General features: G+C 49.3%; 1 protein-coding gene across 2 annotated transcripts in view; it reads left to right on the top strand.

Annotated features, from left to right (window-relative positions):
• The window catches only part of APBA1 (amyloid beta precursor protein binding family A member 1), an 89,106-nt gene extending 66,751 nt beyond the window's left edge, over positions 1–22,355 (top strand). For both annotated transcript variants that reach the window (XM_029203369.1, XM_029203370.1), the window contains 5 exons: positions 3,638–3,817; positions 5,299–5,511; positions 15,539–15,658; positions 17,618–17,758; positions 18,532–22,355. In XM_029203369.1, the coding sequence (XP_029059202.1) occupies positions 3,638–3,817; positions 5,299–5,511; positions 15,539–15,658; positions 17,618–17,758; positions 18,532–18,603 (726 nt within the window). In that variant the 3' untranslated portion in view covers positions 18,604–22,355. The remainder of the gene's footprint in view (positions 1–3,637; positions 3,818–5,298; positions 5,512–15,538; positions 15,659–17,617; positions 17,759–18,531) is intronic.
• Positions 22,356–23,594: the final 1,239 nt, after the last annotated feature.

Below are 23,594 nucleotides of genomic sequence, written 5' to 3'. Positions count from 1 at the left end.
GTTCTCAGAACCTTAATCATATGTGAGACAAATACTTATTGAGCACTTATTATGTGTCAAGCACTGTTCTAGTGCTAGGGATATAAGGCTGAGTAAAATAGACAAGATACTCATTGTAAAGCTTGTAGAGAGACAGAAAATAGATAAATATACTTAATATAAAGTTAGGTAGTGGAAGGTTTGATAAGGAAAAACTAGGTCAAGGGATAGAGGGGCCAGGGGCTATTTCAGGTAGAGTGATGAACAAAGTCCTTTCTGAGGTGACATTTGAGCAGAGACCTGAGTAGAGTTGAGAGTGAGGAAAGAGCAGGTGCAAAGGCCCTGAGACAGGGGCCTGCCGATAGAGGTTGAGGAAAGGCAAGGAGGCAAGCCACTAGAGAGGACAGAAGGGTGGGAAGAATTCAGCCAGACCCACAGGGGCCCGAACAGGTCTCACCTGGCCACTAGGGCATTTGGGGAGGACAGTTCTTGGATGTGCAGGACTGCCCTTTCCTAACAGGAAAGTTAGCATCCCTGACCCTTCCCACCAAATGGCAGGAGCACCAGCCACCCACTCCTTAGCAAAACTAGCTGCTCCTCCAGTCACAAAGCTAGTGATCCCTAACGCCCATCTCTCCAGGTGATAAAGTCAGCAGAGGAAATCAGCGTACAACAGAGGTGGGGCCCATTCTTCCATTCAGCCTTCTTACCCAGTTGTCCCTAGAACTGCCGGCGAGAACACCAGGCTTCAAGCTGTGTTAGCATCGTGCTTCCCCCAAAGCTCGACAGGCCTTGGAAACTTGCTCTGGGCCTTGCTTTTTTTTTTTTTTTTTCTGGCCAAGCCATGAGGCTTGCGGGATCTTAGTTCCCCGACCAGGGATTGAACCTGGGCCCTCGGCAGTGAAAGCACAGAGTCCTAACCAGTGAACCACCAGGGAATTCCCCCCACGATGGTTTTGAACTACAGAGCCTCCCCAAGAGGGCCGTGTTGGTGCCGTTGACTGATCTAACTTTTCCTCCTGCCACAGTGGAATAAGCTGTATTTCTCATATTGAGCAGGGAACCCTTATATACTTAAAGAAGATTGCCTACAGTAGCCTTGGCTCCTTAAAAGGGGCCATTTTTCACCAGAAGAGTGTTCATCCAGCTGCTTTAAATGGACTTCCTCTGAGAAGTTAGGAGTCTGAGGCGAGCTGCTTTTCTCCAGGGAAACAGAGCTGACATGGCTGTAGCCACAGACAGGAGGAGACGCTTACACTTTTGTACCATCTTTTACTTGTCTGGTTCTCTAGAAAGCAGTCCCAGGGACACGGTCACTGAGAAGGCAGAGAGCTTGAAGCACCTGTCCTGGCCATTCTCCCCGCTTTTCCTTTAAAACTGAGGCCAAACCTGCAAACTGGGAGAAAATGAGTTTAGAAGGTTCTCGGAAAGTTCCAAAGGAGTTACATTTAGAATCTTAAGTTTCATGTGTTCTGCAGGCCCGTGAAAAGGTGGAGTTAGCTCTGCTCACCAGACATGAGGGTCCCGGTACGACCCTCTGCCACCTCCCTCTGGCTTAGTGCTCCTAAGGAGGGCTTTCTTTCCCTTGGGGCTCCTTAGGGTCTGTAGGGGGAGATGATGAAGGGGAAGAACGAGGAAGCAAGAGTGGACCTGGGAATCTTACTGCTTTGCTTCCAAAGCCCAGGACAGAAGGGGGAGAGCATGGGCTGCAGAACTGGGAGGACTGTTTGTGGATCCCGTCTCCTGTTCTGCAGAAGCTCAGGCTGTGCAGCTGCTGAGCTCCTGTAGAACGGGCTGCCGTGCGGCTCAGGTGGACACGGCAGAGATATAGGTAGCCTGTGTGTGTTTGCCCGGTGCGTCCACACGTGACGGTCGGGAGGACCGCTGGCCGTGTTCTCAGACACACTTTTTTTAGTTCGTCTGTTCACACGAGCCTCTGAGGCCCATGGTGATGCCTCGGCAGGAGGCAGCATGGTGGTCCTTGATGTGACTTGCAGCATGTGACGTCACCAGATCCTCAGAGTGAGAAAAGTTGAGCATTTCTTTCCCCACCGCCAGCCACGCAGAAATTTCTGATATCACAGTTAATTAGCTGCTTTCAGCAAAAATTACCAAAGGTAGGGAAAGGAGGAGTGCAGATTGGAGTTGTGTGTGTTTGAAACATTGCCCTAGAGCTTTTTGTTGTTTTGCGGGCTTTCTACGCACTACTATTAGAGCAGCAGTCCCAGTGGTGGGCAGGAGGTGGGCTCCGGAATCAGGCTGCCAGGATTCTCAGCCCCCATCCCCACCCCAGCTTAAGCTCTCAACCTCGTTTTCCTGATCTGCCCAATGGGAGCAAAGAAAACAGATCCGAAGTCTAAGAGCTCTGAGAAACAAGGGATTTTTGTACTCGATTGGTTGATAAACCTGCTTTGAGCTGCCACGAGACACTTTATAGGATTTGTCCAGCTTACCGTGAATCTTACACATTTGTTGCAGGAACGTTACTGTGTTTAGGCACTTCTCCGGGCTCTAATGGGGTTTTTACACAATGTATGATAAAGGCACCCTGTTACCTTTCTAAAATGTGAACATTTCTGAATTCTGAAACACTGCCTTCAGAGCTTAGGATGAGGGCTTATGGACCAGTCATACTTACATCGTAGACTTGCTGTGAGGATTTATGTAACGGTGCTTCTACAGCATTTAACACAGCACAGGCTCAGTTGCTGGTGTCTCTCCCAGGTTGTAATGTTGGTTAATTAATGCAGGGAAAGGTTATCAAAGCCCAGTGCAGGAGAAAGAACAACAGAAGCAGAGTTCCTGTCCTGTGAGCGGTGTGACCTTCCTTGAACAGGTTCCTTCACGTCTCTGGCCGCAATCTCCTCACCTGGAAAATGCATAATAATTTGTAATGTCCCATCCATGGATAATATGAATGAAATGAAATTCATAGATAATGTAACCTCCCTTTTTGAAAAGTTTTTCACAAAATAAGCAAAGTATTGCCATAAATATAACACAAAGGAGAAATGAAAGCAAGTTAAATAAAATAGGTTGATAGACACTCACTCACACCCACATGCAGAACCACCATGCTCTACGGCCAGTGTGCAGGCTGATGGGAATGTGATTTATTGGCAACCCACATCCCATGAATAGCATTGATGCTGACGATTTTCCAAAGTCATGAAGCTTACTCGTGGTAAAGTGTTGGACAAAACAAAATACCGTCTTCTCTCAATTTACAGAATAGTTGTATTCTTGGACTGTTCAGTGTGTATTAGAGCGTGCAACTAAAGTCCTGTGTTTTTATATAAATTAGAGTTGAGTGCCAGCCTTTAGACACAGTTGTTATATGTACATGAATGTCCAGTGGGATACTTGAAAGTTGTGCAGGATGTAAAACAGCTCGTCCCGTGTAGGACTGTCCTTTGCACGGCAGTAGGTCCAGCATCTCTGACTCCTGTCCACCAAATGCCAGGAGCTCCATCAGGACCATTGTCATAGACAAAATTGTCCCCACTAATTTTGAAAATGACCTCTAGCAGGCACTGCTGCCCCATGGTGACCCACTGGGCTAGCTGCTGCCTAGGGCCCTGTAGTCCTGAGGGACCCAGGTCGCCCACCAGCAGTGCTGCCCTGTTGACCCGGTCTCCCCTTTCCGGCTCCTCTCCAGGCTCAGCTGATTGCACAGTCCATCGGGCAGGCATTCAGCGTGGCATACCAGGAGTTCCTCAGGGCCAACGGGATTAACCCCGAAGATCTCAGCCAGAAGGAATACAGTGACCTGCTCAACACCCAGGACATGTACAACGACGACCTGATCCACTTCTCCAAGTCGGAAAACTGCAAAGATGTAGGTACTTTCCAGAAGCTGTTCTCTGAGCTGGGCCAGCCGGGCCCACCCGCGATAGAAGTGAAGGCAGAGTGGCTGGGCTGAAGAGTGAGCTCAGGCCCATCTCTGTCTCACCTCACATGAGGCCCGATAAAGACTGCAGCCGAGGGCCGTGGCTAGTGAGACAGGGCGTCGTCTGCTCCCTGCAATCCAGAGCTGACTTTGGGGTGGGTTCCAGAGGCAAACGGGACCTGAACCCTGCCCTTTACCAAGCCCACAGTCTAGGAAAGGGCACAGAAGATTTTAGATGATGGTGCTGGTACAGGCACTCGTCAGAGACAGCTGTACTTGGCAGATTGGAGCCGATCTCGGCTCTCAGGTCTCAGATGATAAGTGCTGTGCTCCCCCAGGGACCGAGCTCTGCAGGAGTGTCTGGAGGAAAACGGGGCCATCTGATCTGGTCTGAGGTCTGAGTATTCTTTGGAAAGTGTAGAGGAGTGCAGAGGGCTGAGCCAAAGTAACAGAAGCATGAGGGTCCGAAAGCTCAGGAATCGTCTGGGGAGCCACGAATGAGGCAGCCAGGCTGCAGCAGGGATTGTGCATAGGAGAGGATGTGAAGAGGCCAGTACAGGCTTTGGGTCAGAACTGGAGGGCTTGAGAGTCCAGCTGTGGTGAGGGGCCTGGACTTTATCCACTAGGTGTGAGAAAGTGATCTTTCTATCCACTAATGAATGTTAAGTGTCCTAGGCTCCCTGGAAGCAGAGCCTGAGATGGGAATTCTTGTACATGGGATTTGGGGGAAGGGTGCACTCAGGAAAAAGTGAGTGTGGGCGGCAGGGTGGTGGGGATGCCAGGGAGGAATGTGACCTTGCTGGAGATGAGCATCATTCTGATCCAAAGGGAAGGTCCAGCTCACACATCGCAGGACGGACCTTGTCCCACCTAGGGCCAAAAGAGCTGGCAGGCCTTTGTAGCCTGTACTAATCAATCATTGACACCAAGGTCAGACGGAGGTGTGTTAGGGTGCTTGGGCTGCTGTAACAAAGTTCCCCAGACAGGTGGGGCTTCAACAACAGAAATGTATTGTGTCACAGTTCTACAGGCTGGAAGCCCGGGATCAAGGTGTCCGCAGAGTTGGTTCCTTCTGAGGGGGAAGATGCATTCCAGGCCGCTCATTTGCTTGTAGATGGTCATCTTCTCCCTGTGTCTTCATTCTGTGCATGTCTCTGTGTCCAAATTTCCCCCTTTTGTAAAGATACCAATCATATTGAACTAGGACCCACCCTAATTATTTTATTTTAACTTGACTGCCTGTGAAAAGATCTTACCTCCAAACAAGGTAATATATGCCATGGAATATAGAGAGGACAGGACGCATTTGGGTTGGAGTCATCAGGGAAATGTCTGTCATGTTTAGTCAAGACAGGAATAGGGAAAATGATTTCTGTTGCTACCCTGGATGGTTGCTGATTCAGGCTTTCTACATGTTTTCCTCCTTTCAGGTCTTCATAGAGAAGCAGAAAGGGGAAATCCTAGGTGTGGTGATTGTGGAGTCTGGCTGGGGATCCATCTTGCCAACCGTGATCATAGCCAACATGATGCACGGAGGCCCAGCGGAGAAATCAGGGAAGCTGAATATTGGGGACCAGATCATGTCCATAAATGGCACCAGCCTGGTGGGCCTGCCTCTGTCGACCTGCCAGAGCATTATTAAGGTAACTGGAGATGGGAAAAATCAACCTCTCCTGTAGACCTGAAGTGATATGAAGTCATCAACATTTGAGCGTATTTTAAGTGTCAGGCACTGAGAAGGACACAAATACAAAAGGCATGGACTTGCACTTGGGTTGTTTACCATCAAGTTGCTATTTACCAATTCCTCCCTGAAATTGTTTTTTCAGGGATGGTATATCTGGCTCACATAGCATCACTCACTAACACCATGCCCTTGCAGACATCACTAATCAATCACAGCATTCTGTCCCATTAAGCCCCCACTCAGCCTCAACAGAATTTTCCTCAGCTCAGTAATCAAGACAATCACTTATAGTCAGCTGGGTGTTCTTGAGATGACTTGCCATCCCTGTTACAAATCATGGAAATGCTTCAGATCCCAGGGCACTTTCCTTTACTGTGATCCAGGTGAGTGTATCCTCCCCAGAGCCTGTGTAACATGATCCACACATGCCACGTAGAAGGAAGGAAACTGGTACAGTCTGCATACTCCTTCTAAAACCTGAACATAATTACTTCTTGTTCAGCCTGAATTGATACTGTTGTGTGAGGCTGAGAAGAGCTACTTAAAGGAAAATTGAATATGAGTATTTGAGGGCAAGAAATTAGATTTTCTTAGAAATGAAGTATCCATGTGTAGTCTCTTGAGTGCATTGGAACTCGCTGATTGCATGGGAAGTAGGAGCAAGTATATTTTTCCGTCACTACAGTATCTGTAGACCCTGCCAGCTCTGTACCAAGCGGTGTGGTACAGGCAGACTAGGATCCTATGACTTTCTTTGGTTCCTTGGGGTTTCCTGAAAGACTGTTAACTAGAATATAGCTCTGTATGTGTGTGTGTGTGAGAAAGAGAGAGAGAGAATAAATGTGAATTTATAGAATAGTTATTCTAAGCAGAAGAAAATCACAAAAGAACATCCTTGGCCAAGGGCCCTGGGATGGAGGGGAGGTCAAGGTGAGTGTATAGGCCAGACATGTCTACCTCGTTGCATTTTTTGTTTGTTTTTTATGTTATATAGGAATTCATCTTTTTCTCTTTCTTTTTCCTGCTTTTTTTATCAGTATTTTTTATTGAAGTATGGTTGATTTATAATGTTGTGTTAATTTCTGCTATACAGCAAAGTGATTCAGTTATACATATATATACATTCTTTTTTAATACATCCTTTTCCATTATAGTTTATCATAGGATATTGAATATAGTTCTCTGTACTATACAGTAGGATCTTGTTCATTCATCCCATATATAAAAGCTTACCTCTGCTAACCCCAACCTCCCACTCCATCCCTCCCCCAACCCCCTCCCCCTTGGCAACCACCAGTCTGTTCTCTATGTCTGTGATTCTGTTAATGTTTCATAGATAGGTTCATTTGTGTCACATTTTAGATTCCACATATAAGTGATATCATATTGTATCTGTCTTTCTCTTTCTGACTTACTTCACTTAGTACGATAATCTCTAGTTGCATCCGTGTTGCTGCAAATGGCATTATTTTGTTCTTTTTTATGGCTGAGTAGTATTCCATTGTGTATATGTACCACATCTTCTTTATCCATTCATCTGTCAATGGACACTTAGGTTGTTTCCATGTCTTGGCTATAGTGAATAGTGCTGCTATGAACATAGGGGTGCATGTATCTTTTTGAATTATAGTTTTATCTGGATATATGCCCAGGAGTGGGATTGCTGGATCATACGGTAATTCTATATATTTTTAGTTTTCTGAGGAACCTCCATACTGTCTTCCACAGTGGCTATCTGACCAACAATGTAGGAGTGTTCCCTTTTCTCCACACCCTCTCCAGCATTTGTTGTTTGTAGAATTTTTAATGATGGCCAACCTGACTGGTATGAGGTGGTACCTCATTGTAGTTTGATTGCATTTCTCTAATAATTAGCGATGTTGAATATCTCTTCATGTGCCTATTGGCCATCTGTATTTCTTCTTTAGAGCAATGTCTGTTTACGTCTTCTGCCTATTTTTCGATTGGGTTTTTTTGTTTTTGAGCTGTGTGAGCTATTTGTATATTTTGGAAATTAAGCCCTTGTCAGTCATATTGTTTGCAAATATTTTCTCCCATTCTGTAGGTTGTCTTTTCATTTTGTTTTGCATGTTTATTTTTTTTAAGTTTATTTATATATTTTTGGCTGGGTTGGGTCTTCGCTGCTGCATGGGGGCTTTGTCTAGTTGCGGCGAGCGGGGGCCACTCCTCGTTGAGGTGTGAGGGCCTCTCATTGCAGTGGCCTCTGTCGCTGCAGATCACGGGCTCCAGGTGCACGGGCTTCAATAGTTGTGGCTTGTGGGCTCTAGAGTTCAGGCTCAGTAGCTGTGGCGCTCGGACCGAGTTGCTCCGTGGCATGTGGGATCCTCCCAGACCAGGGCTCAAACCCCTGTCCCCCACATTAGCAGGCGGACTCCCAACCACTGCGCCACCAGGGAAGCCCTGCCTGTTTATTTTTAATGAAACAAATCTAAATCCTCATAAGATAATCACACCCAGAAAGAAATAGTTCTTTTTGGGCTCATTTCTTTTTGTTATAAATAAATTCTACCTCTTGCTTAACATACATTAAAGATAAGATTAAAGGTCCTAGTTTGAACATGTATATTCATTCAAACATGTTTAATTGGGCTTCTGTTAGCCTGAGCTGAACTGTGAAGAAGCCAGAATGAAAAAAATAAAAGTATAAAAAGCCAGAATGACAGTATGCACATGGAGGATAATTTATAATTGAAAGCGTTCAGTGGGCCCTAATGGCAACATAGAGGTGAAATGCTAAGGGCATTTGGAGTGGGGGAGCGGAAAATCTTGCCTGATTTTTTGTTTTTTTTTGAGGTACGTGGGCCTTTCACTGTTGTGGCCTCTCCCGTTGCGGAGCACAGGCTCTGGACGCGCAGGCTCAGTGGCCATGGCTCACGGGCCCAGCCACTCCGCGGCATGTGGGATCTTCCCAGACCGGGGCGCAAACCCGTGTCCCCTGCATCGGCAGGCGGACTCTCAACCACTGTGCCACCAGGGAAGCCCTACCTGATTTTTAAGGTGGGCCTTGAAGGAGGAGTTAGACTCAGGTGGCTAGCAGAAAGGAAAGTGGCCTTTGGGAGTTTCTTCTGGAATTGATGGATGGTGGACTGGCTTTGTGTTGGGAGAGGCAGGTCTGAGCCAGCCTGAGAAGGCTGATCTGATGGTGTGATAATGTGCGGAAGCCAGGGAGGGCCAGGAGTAGGGAGAAAGGGCCCACCCACGTTTGGCTTCTCACTCACACATGCCAAGGTTCACAGATGCCCTCTCACACCAGGGAGCAAGTTACTTATTAAACACCGATGCATGTGTGAGAACTGTCGAGGGGCCATGGGAGCCAGAGATGCCTCAGACACAATCCGTACCCTAAGGAGCTTGGCCTCGATGGGGAGAAGGGAATGAAATGACTGATAATAACAGTGACTGAGTGCTGTGCGCCTGGACTATTCTGAGAATGTATGTGTTCACTCACAGAACCCTACAGCAGCCTTCTGTAGGGTAGGTGCTATTGTGCAAGTTAGGAAACAGGCACAGAAAGATGATGTAATCATTCGAGGTCACACAGTGTGTCAGTAGTGCAGCCAGGTCACTCGGCCACCCTGATATCGTTCCAGCGGTGTCTGTGGTCAGACCCTGGGGCAGTGGTTCTCAACCTGGGGGATCTTGACCCCTTGACCCCCCCGGGCGCCATTTGGCAATGTCTGAAGACAGTTTGGGTTGTCACGACTAGGGAGAAGGAGATGCTACTGGCATCCAGTGGGTGGAGGTCAGGGATGCTGCCAGATATCCTACAATGCACAGGACAGTCCCCACAACTAAGGATTATCCAGCCCAAATGTCAATAGATTGAGAAAGCCTGCCTGCGGGAGATAGTTCAGGTGTGGGAGAGAAATCTGGAGAAAGGGAGGTCAGTGAGGGAGGGGGGGGGAGTTGATGTACGTCTGGAAAGGCTTGGGGAGGAGGAGCCAGAAGAGAGGATAACTTGAGCGCAGGTGGGGCTGGGGCCTGGGTGGGAATAAGCAGACCTTCCTGAGGACTGGCAAGGCTGCGTGCCTGAGCCCATTTACACACCTGCCCGGCAGTGCCCAGCCCTTGGCACTGGTCACCTCCCTTCCTCTTCATAAAAAACAGCCTGTGAGGGAGGGTGATGGCAAATGCCTGGTTCACAGATGAGTCATCAGCTACTCAGAAGGTGCAGACAGCATGCCCAGGACACCCCAGCTGACGGAGTCCAGATCCCCGTCCACCCCTCCCTGCCTCTGCACAAAGGAGGCAGACGAGGTGAGGGAGGCTGTGAGACCCATGGCCTGCCTTCCCCTGGTACCACACGGGGACTGGTCTTCTGTCCAGTGCATCACACATCAAGGTGGAAACAGACTAGCACAGGGCGTAATTGGCGCACTGTCTGAGCAGTTTCCTAAGGGGAAAAGGTTTGTTTGCACGAGTAGCTGACCTTTGATGTCTATAAATGGAGTCTCTCTGGAATCGGAAAATTAAAAGGCCATGTGGTGATGAAAGAGATGTAACTGATGAAGATGGAGAGGAAGAAAGCCAGCACCTCTGTGGCCACCCTCGGCAGAGAAGTACTTAGCAGGCAGGCCCCAGCTGGGACACAGCTGCCCTTTCTCAGCACTGCAGGATGCGCTGCCTTGTCGAATAGAAAAGGGTGATTGGCCCTGTCCCCTTCTCCCCCCACCCCGAGAATCTTCCTACTGATTCCAGCTAGAATTGCCAGTACCGAAGAAGACGTTTAATGGGTTGTCTCCTTGTTTTTAAGTTCCGTAAAAACATATCTTTTTTGCCTGCCCCTGAGCAGGTACTCACACTGCCCCACCCTCACCCCTAGGCCCCCACAGGGGGGCATTCTGGGCTTCTTCAAGGCTTCCCATCAGTATCGCTTGTTTCAGTGTTATGTCAGTGCTCCTTGCGATGAGTTTAGCGAGCAGCTCTCATCCTGGAAAATCAGTGCTTAGCAAACTTTGATTGAATCACCCAGGGATCTCATTAAACTGCAGGTTCTGATTCGGCAGGTCTGAGGTGGGCTTCTGCATTTTCAACAAACTCCCCGGTGATGACATCGCCAATAATGGGCTTCGAGTGTTCTGCATCTTGCCACTTTAATGCATGTTGACCTTTTCTCTCCCCTGGTTATAGGGAATAGAGTATGTTTCTAGAATAGATTACAGGTATTGAATTATTTTCTTTCTTCCCTAGCTCTTATATTTCCTGTCATAGTTCCTAAAGCATAATTATTGGTAGGCAAAGCATGTTAGCAGACCGCCTGTTCGTGCCATCGCCTCTACGGTCCTGCCCTCCAGATTTGTTTTCTTTTTGAAACTAGAGCGCCGCTTCCTTACCTTCCACAGGATCATCACGGGTCTGCTTTCCCGTTGCTATAGAGACCATTCTGGCTTCTCTCCTATCCCGTTCCCTCTTCCCTACTCTTTCCTCCCACCATATTTCTTAATTTGCTACACCATTCCACTGTTGTCATGGGGACGAAATGACCATTTATTTAATTGGCACCTCCAATAAAGTGGCAGCTGAGAAATCCGAGTTAATGGGACCCAACTTGAAGCATTGATGGGGAACAGCAGAGCAAGTGCGTGGTCTGGTTGTTTCAGATTTGCCATCTCTCTGGGCTTCGTCTTGCAGCAGATATCCCCAGTCTAGAAATTCTTTCACTGAGGGACAAACCAGCATCTTAAATCAATGTACACAAAAGAACCCACCGGAGCGATGTGGACTTTTTAGGTAACAGAGAAAATAGAGTCATTCTTTTGCTTTTCAGGAGCTCTCCAAGGTTTTCCTGTACCTCACAGACATACCTGAACAACCCCAGTGTTTCATAGGTGCAAATATTTAAAGCGGGTAGCTCTATCTGGAGGGTTGTGTTTCTGACAACATGCTCCTTATTTTCATCATCCTTTGCTCTTGTTTCCCACACACTCCTGGTCTTGTAGTTTGTGATGTGGGGAGAGAAAGGGGAATGGACTCTGGCTGCCCTGCCTGTGCCCGCAGCCCTTCCCTGAGCTTCCGGAGGCCTGGCTCCACCAACTCCCAGCGCCTAACACATGTGTTGGCACATTGCAGGTGATCCATACATATCTACTGATTGAGTGATAAAGAGGGGGCTCTCAAGGGAAAAAGAAATATATGCACGAATGGTATCTGAGCAACACCCCCAAAAGAGAAGCCGATTTGTAATGTTAGAAATAGGTGTTTCTGAGCATGATGGTTGAGATGTGGTGCTGTCAGCAGACATGCTTAGGAAAGAATAAAAATGCATAACAAGGGCTGAGATCGTAGCAATTAGAAGTGGAAGAGCTCTTAGTAGGTTTCAGCATTTGTTTTGAAGATGGGGAGACTGAGGTAGAAGGTGGAATAGAGGGTCTAAGACCCTCCGGGCTGTGGTGGAGGAAACACAGGGGCAGCCCAGGTCTCCTGACCAAGCAGAGGCCTCTTCACCCAGCCCCGCTGGTCCCACTATTAGGGGAAGAATTCCAGCACATCCCCGTGGGCATGGGTGAGGGGACCTGCTGCTGTGCGGGAGGCCCGGACCTCCGCAGACTTCCTTCACCCCAGGAGAATCGCCCTCGGCACATTCTTTTGCTCTCATTTGAAAACATGTCTTGAACCGGAGACGTTTCCTAGAGCTGTTCCAGAAACCACGGAGGGATGCTGCTAACAGCTGCCTGCGAGTGCACACACGTCACCACAAGCCAAATCACAGCCGTTGGGAGGCTCCAGTCCTGCAGAAAACAGCAACTCAGGACACTGAGGAAACACCTGGGGGTGGGGAATTAAACTGACCTCCTCAAAACTCACACGTTGAGAGGACAAGCTGGAATCACCCAAAGGAAGTGGGGCAGCCAGGGAGCCGGAGCCCTGAAGTCTCACCAGGTAGGCGAGTAAACTAAAAACACGGCCCCATGCGGGGCTGGGCGAAAAGGTTGGGGGCACAGCTTCATCCTTCTGTCACTCTCCCTGGCTTCTCTGTCCAGTAGGCTTTACTCATGAATAACACACACCCTCCCATTGTCTATATGGGGAATCACGGTGTAGGCGAAAATGCTCTGGGTTTGAATACAAATAGACCTGGGACAGAATCTTGCTGTGGGTGAACTTGGGTGAGTGGTGAAGCCGCAGTTTCCTGCTCTATAAAATGGGCATAATTAGAGCTGCCAGTTTGTCAAGGAGATTAAAGGAGACAGCTCCTGTGACTCCAGGTCGGTGCCTGGCAAGAGTCAGCGTGCAGTGACAGGTGGTTTGGCTAGTTTCGTCATCAGGATGGGTTTTAATGGACAGTGACCTTAGGGGTGCTCACACACATGGGGGTGGCTGACTGGGCACCAGGCCAACTGGCTCTCTGTCACCCTCCCCCTGGCGTGGCTAGCCCATGCTCTCATGGAGCACACTGGCCACAGGTATGAGTAGTAAACTGACATCTTTGACTCTGATCATCCCTGAGTGCATGTGAGTTCATTGTTCTGTGGCAGTGGTCTGTACCAGTTCTCAAAAATTGAGTGTATCGCCAGGAAGTGTGTATCAAGTCATTGGGAAGACTCATTGTTGAGTCCTACCCCTGGTGTTTCTGATTCTGTAGGTCTGGGTGGACCCTAGACTCTTGCTTTTTTTTTTTTATTGAAGTATAGTTGATTTGCAATATTGTGTTAGTTTTAGGTGTACAGCACAGTGATTCATTTATCCATATGTGTGTGTGTGTGTGTGTGTGTATATACATATATACATTCGTTTTCGGATTCTTTTCCCTTATAGGCTATTACAAAATATTGGGTATAGTACCCTGTGCTATACAGTAGGTCCTTGTTGGTAATCTATGTTATGTATATAGTACTGCGTATATGTTAATCCCAGCCTCCTAATTTACCCCTGCCCCCACCCTGCATTTCTAACAAAAGTGTCCTGGTGCTGCTGGTGTGGGGTGTCCCCACTTTGAGGACCTGTTGGCCGAGCATAGGGGCCAAAAAAGCCCCTATCCATCCCTCAGTCTAGAGTGTATCCTCATCACTTAGAAGCAAAAGGTGTGTGGGTCCCTCCTGCCACTCAGAGGGGCAAGTTACACTCTTGCCACAAATTCTGTTGGCACCAAAGTCATCTAACACCACTTTCACCTCTCTGCTTGCCAAGGTGCTTGTGAGGAAGGCAGAGGCTCCCTTATCCCTGTCCGGACCCCACTGAGCCTCAGACGAGGCAGGTTTAATGTCCACGTCTGCGTCCTCACCCGTAAAATGTGAAGCAGAAGTCCTGACCTCCCGCAGAGAGAGTGTTTGCAGACTGGTCGGAGGGTGACAGTTGGCCACAGGGGTTGTGGAATTTACAGATTTCTATTTATAGACTAAGAGGCGATCACCCTCGGGCTGAAATGGATTTATCATTGTCCTCCCAGGCCTCTCTTTCCACTTCGCCGATAGAGGGCACACACTGGACTGGTCTGTGAATTGATGGGGCAGGGGGGTGAGGGGGGCATCTCCAGGGGATACGACGGACTTGGTGGAATAGAGCCTACCTTTGCCTGTCCCTCCTCTGCTGGTGGAGAGGCTGTCCACTCACCCCACAGTACCGTCTTTTAGGAAGAGCTTCTCCCCTCAGCTCTGGCCCTTTGGAGGAGTGGACCTTGGCAGGCCTGGCGCTGTTTCCCAATCAGCTGGCCTCGTGAGCTGGGAGTGCAGTGGGACAGGCATCAGACGGGAGTGCTGAGTTCTCCCCGCCTCAGCTCTCAAAGCAGGTCCTCCAGCCACAAGCGGTGTGGTCTCTCTACCCTGGCCCTTTCCCTGTGTGCCATGATGGGAGCGGGTTGGAAAGCACCTGCTGTTGGCCATTTGGTCTGGACCATCTGGCAAGTGGGAGTTGCCTGAGGCAGAGCACACAGGCTGGGGAGATGTCGGGGGGCGGGGAGAGTTCATTTCGGGACTGAATTACTTTTGTCTGGCACCTTCCTCTTGGGTGAGGCTCACAAGTCGGTGGCGGGACCAGCAGGAGAAGGTTCCCACCGCCTGAATGAGGGAAAGCGTAGCTTTGTGATGATTTTCTAGGGGTTCTCCTGTGCAGACCCGGGCTCTGGTCCCTGCTGAGCGTGTGTTCAAGGGGCAGGAAGACAGGCCTGAGCTCCGCTTAGATCAGAGTGGGGTGAAGGAAGCTCTCTAAATAGGCTCAGAAACCAGATGGAGTCCCTCTTTATCTTTAAAAACCAATTTTGCCTCTAAACTCCATTCCAATTTAGAGGGAGGGACGAGTTACCAGGGAGCATGAAATCGGAGATGACCATTAAGCCCTATTTCCTCCTACTTCCCTCTCCACCAGCGCTGGTCCTACCACCCTATTCATTCTCCCAAGGAGGCCTTCACTGACTGCAGTCCTGCCTCTGTGCCCTGCTTCCCCCCAGATGCTCGTGGGAATGTCGATAAACTGTAGAATCCCTAACAGCCAGAGAGAATGGGGAAGCAGGACCACCAGGGGCGAGAGACAGCAAGCCCTGATGAATTGGGCTGTTGTGTGAATTAGTTGTCCTTTGTTAGAAAAGGAGGAATTGCTACGAGTGTGCGTTTCAGAGAAAAAGTTCCTTTCGTGCTTGTCTCCCACCTGACCAGGAGAGAGACTGTGCATCCTTCATCTTTCAAGCCAAAATGCACATGTGGCAGTTTCCCTCTTAGCTGCACAGACGATCGCCTTTTTCAGATGCCTTGAATGCAGCCCGTTTCCCAAAATGAAGACATTGCCCACAGAAACTGGTCTCTGCGTGGGCTGAAAGGGCTCCACGTAAACCTAAAGGTTTTCTCCCCTAGGTTGACAGAATCTAGCTTGGACTGTCCGACGCAGGCGCTATCAGGCTGGACGCGGGGCACTGTGGAGTCAACGAAGAAACCGAGGCTCTGTGCAGCATCTTTTGCCTTTGGTGCCGTCTGCATTTATCTCTTGTTGGCATCAATGGTCATCGAATCCCCTGTGCTTTATTCACATTTCAGGGCTTGAAGAATCAGGCCCGGGTCAAGCTGAATATCGTGAGGTGTCCCCCAGTGACCACCGTGTTGATCAGGAGACCAGACCTTCGCTACCAGCTGGGGTTCAGTGTCCAGAACGGAATCGTAAGTACAACCCCACACCTTTTCCAAAAGTCTGACACATGAAACCGCGGCCCAGGGTTTGGGTTTTGGGGCTGTTCTTGAAAGCTGGTCATTTTCCAGAAAGAATCCAGCAAGGAAGGGACGAATGGTTGAAGGCAGACTCACTTCCTCCATGGGCAGAGAATTCTGTGCCTTCTGTGGGGGAAGAGAGGGACCCTCCCAGATCCGTGTGCCCCAGAGCCCAGCGACTCTGTGATGCGCAGGGTGACCCTCCCAGCTGCCAGCTTGAGATAGTTTGAGGTACGCACCTTCCCAACCCCCCCGCCCCCCCAGCCAGCAGCTTCCCAGGGCAGTGGGTGAAGAGCCCTGGGGACTGGGCTTCCAAACCCTTGGTGATACCAGTGCAGCCCAGGCTGAGAACCCAGCCCTGTGGGTTATGCCTGAATGATCTCTGCCTTGCCTTTTTAACCTGAATTTGGCACTTGGGAGATAAAGAGTACTTTCATCACCTGGATGTCTGCCTTCAAATACTTCCCTTTTTTTTTCCCTTTATTGTGATAAAACATACACAACATTAAGTTTGCCATTTAAACCATTTTTAAGCATACAGTTCAGTGCCTTTAAGTACATTCCAAAAGTGGTTGTGTCCATCAGTGCTATTTCCAGAACTTTTTCTTCATCCCAAACACAAACTCCATAGTCAAGACTACTCCCTTTTTGTCCTGGTTTGCCTTGTTCTGGACTCATAGTAGTTCTGGGCTTCGGTGACAAATCTGTAACCTTCTTGATATTATAGCTTTTGGATGTGCCCTCCTTCTCTCTGCATTCATCTTTGCAGATAGAAAAACCCTATTCTTTTTCCTCCCTTAATGTTTTTTTTAATAAATTTATTTTATTTATTTTTGGCTGCGTTGGGTCTTCGTGGCCGCGCACGGGCTTTCTCTAGCTGCGGCGAGCGGGGGCTACTCTTCGCTGCGGTGCGTGGGCTTCTCATTGCGGTGGCTTCTCCTTGCGGAGCACGGGTTCCAGGCGTGCGGCCTTCAGTAGTTGTGGCTCGCGGGCTCTAGAGCGCAGGCTCAGCAGTTGTGGTGCACGGGCTTAGTTGCTCTGCGGCATGTGGGATCTTCCCCGACCAGGGATCGAACCTGCGTCCCCTGCATTGGCAGGCGGATTCTTAACCACTGCCCCACCAGGGTAGTCCCCTGCATAGGCTTTTAAAGAAAGGTGCACAGTCAGGAGTGAAAAGGTCAGCTCTGTAAATTCAAACCATGTTCTTTTGGGAAATTCCGATTGCTTTGTGTGTGAGGTAGGGGTGGCTATAGCCTGCAGCGCTGAGCCCAGAGCCCTCCCCCAGCCTGCAGCCTCTGCCCACCGCAGTGCCTGGCTGCACTGAGACGAAAACCAGCCATGTTATCATTTCTGCCAGAGGGAGTTTGAACAAGAACCACTGAGTTGGGACAGCCAAAGGGAGCTTCTGCCTTCTAGGTGGCCACACTTTGGAACACGAAGTGGGGTTCTAGCAGGTTCTAGCCCCATTTTAACTCAGGTAACTGTGACCCTAAAAAGTGGGCTGCTAGCATTACACAGTTCAGTGTTTGAGTCCCAGATAATACTAAACTGTGTTACACAGGCTGACAGTTTGAAAACATTGGCAGCTCTGTGACAGGCCCAAACAGCTCTTTTTACCAAGACCGAGCTGGGATGAAAAGTACTCAGAATTCACTGTGCCGCGAAATCCAGTGACGTGCTGCGTCCCCTGTGCAGAGTGCGAGAACAAGGGGGCCATCTGGGCATCCAGAGTCCTAGCTCTTATAAAAAGAAACAAAGAGATGTAAATGTCCACAGCCTGACCATGGCAGCTCCTCAGAGATGACAGTGCTGGGGATGGGGGATTCTAGAAAAGATAGTCTCCCACCCCCACCCAGTTCCCTAGCAGGCGATGCAGGCCAGGGTGGGTAACTTGGCCTTTGACTCTGATAGATCTGCAGCCTCATGCGAGGGGGAATAGCGGAGAGAGGAGGTGTCCGCGTGGGACATCGCATCATTGAAATCAACGGGCAGAGCGTGGTCGCCACCCCACACGAGAAGATCGTGCACATCCTCTCCAATGCTGTTGGGGAGGTAAGGGAGAGTCGGGGGCTGGGGGTCCCCTGGTGCGCTCGCCCCCTCCACGAAGCCCTCCTGAGTGTCCTTCCCTGTCCTCAGCACACCTCCACACTGAACAGTCTGTCTCGGACCAGAATTTAAACCTGGTAACGAGTGGTTATCTTAGAGCTGCTCCTCAAAATCCCGTCACGTCACCCTCAGCCTTCTCCTCTGGCATCACTTGCCCACCTCCTCTTTTTAGTTCTCCGACCTGGGCATCTTCCCGCCATAGCTGCCCAAGTTCTCTCCATTCTTCCCAGCTAATCCTGCCAAATGTGCCTGGAAGATTTTAAGTCAGATTCAAATCTAATCAACGGCTCCCCAGAGACAGTTCCCTGGTATGGCTGGGCAGGGGTCAGAACAGCTGTTCTGGGTCTGATTTCCTGCCGGGGGGAGGGAGGGAGGCAGGAGCAGCAAAACCCCACAGCGGTCCTACTGTTTTAAGGGTTTTGTCCTTTTGGAAAAAAAAAACAGGCCTGGTGAGAGAAAGAGCTTTTGGGAAATAAACCACCTTACCTGGTTTTCATTGTTCACTCTCTGTCACCCCTAACTTTTTAGAAGCCCATGGATTCCGTACTTCCTGGAGGCCACTTGGGTCAGGCCCCTGTTAGGAATGGTGGGGGGACGAGGGGTGTACCTTCAAAGGCGTCCCACAGCAAGAGGTGCCGCCTCTCCCGCTAGCCCTGGGGCAGTGTCCACACAGCTCTCAGAGCCTCGGTCCCCCCGCTAAAGTGCGTTTCTGCCCTCAGATTCACATGAAGACGATGCCGGCTGCCATGTACAGGCTGCTGACGGCCCAGGAACAGCCCGTCTACATCTGAAGCCACGCCCCCGCCCCCGGGCAGCATGCATGGAGGACTCTCCTCTCTTGTGGTTGTGTTTCTCGTGCTACATCTGTGTGCCCACTGAGACATTCCCCTCTCATACCCAGCACTCGGTTTGACACAGAAGGAAAAGAATCCACAGAGACCTCCTTCTCTGTCTCTCTCTAGTTTGGTTTTTTTGTTGTTTTTAACACCAGGGAAGTTTTGTATGCACTCCCTTGAGGCTGGAGAGCAGCCAGTATCCACCCAGAATCTGCCCAGGACCATCCTGAAGGGCCCTTGGGGGTCCTGAAGAGGGCTGTCACCGCTCAGGAAGGATCTTCCCTTCCTAAGAGGTGCAGCCCTCTTAGAAGGAACTCCTAGGGGTGGTGAAGAAGCCGATTCAGCGGGCGGTGCCTACGATCCAACCACTGATCTCTGCTCTCTTCCAGTCAATTTCTGGGACTATGGTAGTAACAGGGAGGACCAGCCCGTGTCTTTACGGATATGCCTGCCCACCATGTACGTGGGGCATCATACATTATTTCTGCCCAGAATTTCTGAGCCAACCTTATGCCTCTTCTGTAGTTTTAGTTTCAACATAATTGTGTTTTCTAATGCAAACCTTTTCACCCAGGATAGAAGGGGAACTGCCGTGGACAAGAATACCTTCGTGTTGCAGAGAACTGGGCGATTCCCAGGGCACCCGTGGCTTCCCAAGGTTAGCAACCATTAGCTAAACACAGGCAGGTGCTTCCTGCCTCCTACATCACATGTACGTACACAGTCTCACTTGCATATATTTCAGGCTTCCCTCCTCCCTTCCGCCAGTGAGGCACCCAGAGCCCCTGGAAAACCCACGTCACCTCCCTGTGAGGCCCCTTCCCCCAGCAGGTGAGGCCTGCAGGGACTGGTGAGCCCTGTCAGGAGAGAACCGCCCCTCTGAGGCTGAGGCCTGGCCCTGCCAGCACCGCCTTGGCTAGAAGTGTTCTGGTGGACTCCCCTCGCGCCTCCACCTGACACATACATCCCACACTGGGAGTCTGGGAGTGATGGACTGTTCCCCTTGAAGATGAGGCCCGGTGGAATCATGTTATGCTTCCTGGCCCAAGGTGGGACCAGCCTTGTTCTCCACTCAGGACCATGAGGCAGGATGTGACATTTGAGGGCCCAGAACAGTATATAAACCACAAAACTAAGGGGACAATCGTGACCTCAAGCGATGCCTAAGAAGCCCCAAATGTGTTCCAGAAACGTCTTGCTGCCTTGTGGGCCTGAAAAAGCTTTTATTTGGTGTGGAACATTACGTGTTTTATCAGGTGCCTCATGTCCATGGGTTTTGTCTCAGTTTGGTGCAGATGTTTTAGTAATATCATGATTCTGAGCCAGTTTTCACTTACTCTTGGTCCAAAGAGCATTTTGTTTTCATGTGGGTGGGGTGTGGCTTGGATTGGTTTTTGTTTTGTTTTGCTCGTGACCTCTGCAAAGACAGGGTAAGAGAAACTAATATATTTTGTGATATTAATATCAGTCCCTCTTCTCAACATCTGAGTTATTTACGTTGTGTCCATGGAGATAGGAACCCGGTGAGCACGTGTTGGATAGTATGGATTTATACGTCGAATGGAGGGATTTCAGGGAGGGAGAAAGTGAATATGAAAAGGTTGGGAACAAGATACTTGTGCCAGAGAGCTGTGTGGTCAGTGCCCCTGCGAGCTCTGTGCCGTCTTGAGTTTTCTGCTTAGAGTCAGGAAAGCCGGTTGTTTCGGTGGCGTCAGTGGCTGGACTCCCAGTGTGACCGTGGGACAGGCCCTGCTGAAGAGTGGCTGTGCTGCCCGCATGTCCCCTTTAGGAAGGGGCTGCCCCTTCTCCAAGGGTCCAGGCTGGGCAGTCTGGGACCCCTGGATGACTTTTGAGGACACTTAGCTGAATGCTGCTGGGAGACCAGCCTCAGGGCTGACCCACTGCAAACGTGAGGAGCCGGGAACCTCAGCTCCATTTACCAAACCGTAGTGTCTGATGACATATAATTAAATACTAAAGAGTCCTAAGTTCATCTTTCCTTTGCCAGAAGGAGCGGGTAAAGTAGGAATGAAGCGTTCTGGGTGGTATTTTCAGGCATGAGGAGCCTTGGGAAGTCACTGGAGAGAGGCTCATGCCATCTGCTCCCAGGGTGACCGCTTGAGCCGCCTGCCCGAGGGCCCATTCCGAGCCCCCTGCAATCGGCCAGGGGACGGGAACCCCACCAGCATGTCCCTGGGCAGCCTCCCACGTAATTATGTAAGGCTCTTCACCCAAAGGAGAGAAGACAGAGAATATACTTTCTATTGCTCCTCACAAAAATCTTGGGAAGTTTGACAGGTGCGGAAAAGGCCAGTGTGGTGAACTCTCCTAGAAGGCTAACATTTCAGCATAAGATTACCCACCACGTACCTCTGTGTTCGTAAAAGGGGCTCCTCACGCCCAGATAGCGAATGTTTCCGGAGCTTGGTCCAGGTTCAGCGGGCTGTAGTGTATTCTTTTCCCTGCTCCCACTGGATGGAGGGAATCAGCCCACCTATGGAAGTTAACCAAGGAGCCAGAATCTTAATAGTAACTCTGTTTTTGAAAGTCCCACAGGAAGTGGTGGTCTGTTTCCCTTCTGACATCCCAGTATATATAGTTACATATGTAAATATCTGAAACCCCATGTAATGGGGAAGACTATGTACAGAACAGCCTTCCCAAACATGGCCCCAGGCAGAAAGCCCCTCTTGCCACTTGGCTAGGACATGCTGGTGACTCAGATTTGGGGACAGATTCCTAGGTCCGTCGACCCCTCCTGGTCCAGCCAGGATGCACCAGAACCCACCCTGCCTCTGCCTTCTCAAATGTGAGCATTTCAGGGAGCCACCATCAGCCTTGGGTTCACGAGAGGACGAAGCCCCCAGAGACCAATGCCTGGAGCCTGCTCCCCTCACTGGAGCAGCTCCTCCAGGCCTGGAGCCCATCACGGGGCACTGGACTCCGAGTCCCTGCAGCCGGGTCTGCCTTCTGAACATTGCCCATCAGCACTGGCCTCAGAGAGTCCCAGAGTAACCTACTACCTCCCCATCACTCCCACCACCCCTTTTCACACCCGTCACCCCGTCCACATGCAGATGAGACCCACCCACAAGCCCTTCTTGGGTCCCTCAGCCCAGCGGTGAGGCTGTTAACAATGTTTACAACCAAGGGCACCTCCTCTTAGGTGTGTTTACTCTCCCACTTACAAGGCCACTTGCTGGTTTGAGTTTCATGTCTGTCTGCTCCTTCCCTGGTTGAGTCCGACTTGAGCACACAACACTGACCTTACGTCCCAACCCTCCATCAAGGCAGTCGTGAGGACCGTGTGGGAAGGAAATTCCGTGTACATATTCAGCAGTCCCTAGAGTATGAACTTGTACTATTGTTCTGTAAAGAGGGTGAAATAGAGCTTATTGTAAAGCGCTGGGAGAAGTATAGTATTGTATTTGTAACAATATGGTTCTTTGTATACACAAAACTCAATGATCTCTATATATAAATATAAATAAATATATAAATAAGATCTATATACACGTGAGCCTGGAATGTTGATGCCGCACACCCACTGAATGTACTTCCTCTGACAGTCTGGTCACCGGGCTGGCCCTCCCTCCCCTCCTCCGTACCGTTTTGGGGGTTGTGATGTATTTAATGTGTTCTCTTCCTTTATTTAACTGAACGCTAATGTCTGTAAGAGTTGCTGCAACAATAAACAAGAACTTCACCTCTTGGCCCAGGCTGAGTGTCTTAACTGTTTCGGGGGAGGGACAAGACTGAAAGTGGGGGAAAGATGTCGTCGTCCCAAAAGGCCACCTCCTACCCATCCCGTGGGACCTGCTCACAGCCCAGAAACCATTTCCTAAACGGGCAGGTTCTGTGAAACCAACACAGCTGTAAAACACAATAGGCTGTGTCTTTTTGAATTACGGTTTTCTCAGGGTATGTGCCCAGTAGTGGGATTGCTGGCTCGTACGGTAGTTCTATTTTTAGTTTTTTAAGGAACCTCCATACTGTTCTCCATAGTGGCTGTATCAATTTACATTCCCACCAACAGTGCAAGAGGGTTCCCTTTTCTCCACAGCCTCTCCAGCACTTATTGTAGTAGATTTTCTGATTATGACCATTCTAACTGGTGTGAGGTGACACCTCATTGTAGTTTTGGTTTGCTTTTCTCTAATAATTAGTGATGTTGAGCATCTTTTCACTTACCTCTTGGCCATCTGTATGTCTTCTTTGGAGAAATGTCTATATAGGTCTTCTGCCCATTTTTTGATTGGGTTGTTTGTTTTTTGGATATTGAGCTGCATGAGCTGTTTGTATATTTTGGAGATTAATCCTTTGTCCGTTGATTCATTTGCAAATATTTTCTCCCATTCTGAGGGTTGTCTTTTCATCTTGTTTATAGTTTCCTTTGCTGTGCAAAAGCTTTTAAGTTTCATTAGGTCCCATTTATTTATTTTTTGTTTTTATTTCTATTTCTCTAGGAGGCGGGTCAAAAAAGGTCTTGCTGCAATTTACGTCAGAGTATTCTGCATATATTTTCCTCTAAGAGTTTTATTGTGTCTGGCCTTATATTTAGGTCCTTAATCCATCTGGAGTTTATTTTTGTGTATGGTGTTAGGGAGTGTTCTAATTTCATTCTTTTACATATAGCTGTCCAGTTTTCCCAGCACCACTTATTGAAGAGGCAGTCCTTTCTCCATTGTATATCCTTGCCTCCTTTGTCATAGGTTAGTTGACAGTAGGTGCGTGGGTTTATCTCTGGGCTTTCTATCCTGTTCCATTGATCTATATTTCTGTTTTTGCGCCAGTACCATACTGTCTTGATTGCTGTAGCTTTGTAGTATATTCTGAAGTCAGGGAGTTTGACTCCTCCAGCTCCATTTTTTTTTTTTCTCAAGATTGCTTTGGCCATTCAGGGTCTTTTGTGTCTCCATACGAATTTTAAGATTTTTTTGTTCTAG

Source organism: Monodon monoceros, unplaced genomic scaffold, assembly GCF_005190385.1.
Source record: "Monodon monoceros isolate NGI ecotype Baffin Bay Population unplaced genomic scaffold, NGI_Narwhal_1 Super_Scaffold_5, whole genome shotgun sequence".
Classification (NCBI taxonomy): domain Eukaryota; kingdom Metazoa; phylum Chordata; class Mammalia; order Artiodactyla; family Monodontidae; genus Monodon; species Monodon monoceros.
This window is presented reverse-complemented; position numbering and strand designations above follow the sequence as displayed.